A 4,192-nucleotide genomic window follows, 5' to 3' on the forward strand; every position below is an offset into this window, starting at 1 on the left:
CCTGGATTCCCTGTGTTTCCAGTTCCTATCTGTACCAGTGCACATCCTCTGGTCTAGCCAGACTTGCAAGGTAGAATTGGGATCATGATAGTGGGGGAGGGGAGGCATTTAGGAACAAGAGGAAAGTTGTATTTTTCATGAGATTGAAGATTTCTTTGTAATGAAATTCTTATATAATCTTCCTGTTCTGCTAAAAGTCACAATCAGTTTAATCTTCCTCCCAAGTTTATAACTATCAAATACTATAGCCATGATTTGAATGCTGGGGTCCTGATCTGAATAGAGATACATGACCTCTTCACCCAAAGATCACCAAATTGTGGGAGTGATTATTAAAAGTCCCTGAGTATAAATAGAAGTGTTAATAAACCATCGGAGTTTCCTGCCTGAATTTTATTCAATTCAAGGCATAGAGAATCAATGAGACACCCAAAACCACTCAGTCTTAAGACTATGACAAATCTCTTAGCAATGATCTGGGACCCCAGCTCCAAGGATAAAACAAATCTGATATGAATCAAAACCTAAAATGAATATTGGACTATGCTTTAAGACCAATCACCAACTGAAGGAGTTAACAAGCTACTTGTCCAATTTCAATTCCCACGGGGAATTCCTTCACTGCATTTCAAACTTCTTTTCATTCTGTCAAAAACCTTGATATCTCCGTTCATCAACGCCTGACCCCTTTACTGACAACCTTCTCTTCCCCTTATCAATTCTCCTAAGGTACACAAAACCTAGTGCTATTATCATTCTTAAATTTGACCCGATTCCTCACACTCGAAACCTGGTTTGCATCAGCATAATCATATGCCTCTAAATCCCAACCGAGGAAATGAATTCCCTAGGCAAATAAACATACAACATCACAGTAAGGCACAGGCCGTCTTCAACAGTGGACATGTGAATGCAAGCCACAAGAATCTCAAAACAGTAAGGTGCTGCTTTTCTGAAACCTCATTGTTCACCACCAGCCTTCCTCACCCCCTCTTACACAACACAATTTAGGGACAAACTTATGTGAAAAAAAGGAGCCTGAAAGAGAACTTACTCAATGTTGTTTCTAACATCTAGTAAGCTACAATGTGATTTCAATCATAAAATAAATACCTTTTCTACTCCTCTGAGAAATTTGTCTGTTCCTGTATAGTTTCTCCTTGGATCTGTTAGCAATTCACATAGTCGTTGAATAGTAAAGGGGATACTGGAAAAGAATATAATTTTACATTTAAGGTCATTAACCAAGAAAGTTAAAAACATTATTACTCTTGCTGTTTATCTAGTCACTGTTCAATTACAAATGAAAACGCCACCATGAGAAATGAATGAATGGGGTCCTTAAACTATGAGCACACCTGTCTTTTTATTTCAAAAGAAAGCTACTTTCTCTTGCCTTTAAAAAAAAAAAAAAGGCAAATAAAAGTTTATTTGAATTAAGTCCTTTATTGGTTGCTCATTGGCAGTTTGAAGCAATTACTCTGCTCCATGAAGTATAGCACCAATAGTGCAAGAATTCAAACATAATTTCTCCAACTTCAATCCCATGTTTTTTCAGTCGTGACAAAATCATAGGCATACATTTCTTAATAAGCCATGTGTTGCACCCCCATGTTCTTATGAAAGTCAGGATTTAAATGTATTTAGAAACCATTTTAAGAGGCATAAAGTAAATGTAATTTATAACAGAACATTAAGACCCGGAAACTTCCTTCTCTCATTTAGTATTCAAAATAACGGCGGAGAAATCTGTTGTTCTTCGGAAAATAGGACCCGAACTAAAAGCAGGTGTCTGGCATCACAAGTAGTTTTAAAACACTCGGAAGAGAGGAGTTAGTAGACGTTGATCGTGACTGTTATAGGACATTCCTTTGAGCTATCCTCTTATCCTTTCTTTTGAAAATATAGTCAGGGTGAAGTCATCTGTCAAAACTAAAAACTTCTAAAATGAAGGGGGGAAAGCAACTAATAGTAGCAACAGTAGTGGTACTAATAGTAAATTCGATTACTAATAATGAAAGCATAAGCATTCACATTTGTATTGTTAATGCTTATAAATATAACACAAAACAGAAAAATCTATAGCTCCATTATTTAAATATATAAAAAGCCCATAATGCCATTTTTTAAATGTTGGAATCATTTACTATAGCACATACTTAATAATATTAGTTTCTTTTCATTTTTTAAAAATCAATTTATTGGGTCTCATAAAATTCATCACAATACATAGATCAATTGTGTAAAGCACATCTATACATTTGTTGCCCTCATCATTCCCAAAATTCGCTTGCCTATTGGGTTAATATTAGTTTCTTAATTGTCTGCCTTTATTCATACTTGACTGAAAGCCCAAGCATAAGCCCTCTTTACACATGTATTTTGTTAATGTTTTCTGTGTGTGTATGTATGAAATGCAGTACACCATCATTGATTTTAGAACATTAGTGGCATGCCTGAAACTTACCTAAAGCACACACTGCAACCTTAAATTATTCCTTCTTTAAATGTCTCGTAAGCACTTCACCCAACCCCTAACAAGCAAGTTCCCATCCAGCCCATTCTGATTCAAGCCTGTGGGCATCAGCGCAAACTTGTGCTGGAGTTTTCAGTGGCTGTTCTTCTTCAGCTCCTCCTTCTGAGGTGTCTCTCGAAAGACGGGAAACACCACTAGTGGATGAACACTGACTTGTTTGTGCCACTCAGGCATTCCATGCTCAGCCTGACACTACATACACCCTTCTACAGTAAACAAGATAGCACTAATGTTCAGGTAATTCAATAATACTAATTTCAGATATTTAAACAAATATTGCCTAATTATTCCTTTTACGTCAGTTAACATTCTGTCCTACCTCAAATCTTTTTCATAAATTAAAATTAGAGTAGTATCTCTAAACTCTCCATTTAACAGCATCTACATCAGCAGTTCTCAACCTGTGGGTCGCGACTCCTTTGGGGGTCAAACAACCCTTTCACAGGGTTCGCCTGATTCATAACAGTAGCAATATTAAAATTACGAAGTTGCGTTGAAAATAATTTTATAGTTGGGGGTTCACCACAACATGAACTATATTAAAGGGTCGCGGCATTAGAACCACTGACCTACACTAAATGTTCTGGCCAATTTTAGTGTGCACAATGGCAATCAGTTATCAATATTGTATATGTTGCTAAACATTCATACTGCTTTTTTGGGGTAGGGAGGACACACAGCAATACTAGCTTGTGGTGGGAATAGGAGTCTGCATTCTGACATTTTCAGAACGTCTTTTCAGATGTCCAATAGATGCCACTAAAATGTTATGTAACACTCCTCACAAAGAAAGGGTAGATTCAAACATTACATGTAAATAAAAGTATCCACGAGAAGCAATGTAATTTTCTTGCAACTGCATTGAAAGTCTGCATGTAAAGATCTCTACATCGTTGGTCTGTCTGATTAGGAGGACTCCTTGCCAACCTGACAGTTGGTCGTCCTGTGGTGCCTTGCATGTTGCTGTGACACTGGAAACTATTCTGCTGATGTTACAAATATGGTAGTCAGGTTTCAGCAGAGCTTCCACACTAACACAGACTAGGAAGAAAGGCTCTATAAATCTACTTCCAAAAATCAGTCAAAGAAAACTCTGTGGGTCATAAAATAATGTCTATAATGTGTGGGAAGTGAGTGCCGCAAGTTGGAAGGCTCTTGAATACACAGTGGTTGACCAGTGCCTGTGAAGACAGTGCTGGACTGGCAATACTTCATTCTGCTTCTGTTGTTGTTGTTGTTGTTGTTAGGTGCCATCGTGTCAGGTCCATCCCATGAGTTGGAGCTAACTGACAGCAAAGAACAACTATCAGAAATAACCTTCACTTGCTCAACAGTTATAGCAGGTTGCATGCAAAGGATTACAATTACAATAATGGATGTGAGTAAAACTGTATACATAGTACTAGGTTGAGTTAAGTAAGCATAAGCCTGGGAACACTTATTTTGAACTAAGGCTTTGAAAGAATGAATTATAAAGCAGATGAATCAATCCAAAATGAATGGATTTAGTCTGACTATAAGAAACATTTGCTAGCTGTTAAATACCTAACACCTAAAAATAGTAATAGAACTTTTCCTAAGAAAAATTACTAGCTAAATTAAGGTATACATGGTTATAAAGAAGTTTATTTAGAACAAGAGAGTAAGAGGGATGGG

General features: G+C 36.9%; 1 protein-coding gene across 1 annotated transcript in view; it reads right to left on the reverse strand.

The window, feature by feature from the left end:
- PPP4R2 (protein phosphatase 4 regulatory subunit 2) overlaps positions 1–4,192 on the reverse strand; it is a 60,430-nt gene that overhangs the window by 8,681 nt on the left and 47,557 nt on the right. Inside the window, exon 4 of the mRNA XM_004702430.2 lies at positions 1,114–1,207. Coding sequence (XP_004702487.1) covers positions 1,114–1,207 — 94 coding nt within the window. The remainder of the gene's footprint in view (positions 1–1,113; positions 1,208–4,192) is intronic.

This window comes from Echinops telfairi, unplaced genomic scaffold (genome assembly GCF_000313985.2).
Source record: "Echinops telfairi isolate 266 unplaced genomic scaffold, ASM31398v2 ScPeMD7_31;HRSCAF=116, whole genome shotgun sequence".
NCBI lineage: Eukaryota > Metazoa > Chordata > Mammalia > Afrosoricida > Tenrecidae > Echinops > Echinops telfairi.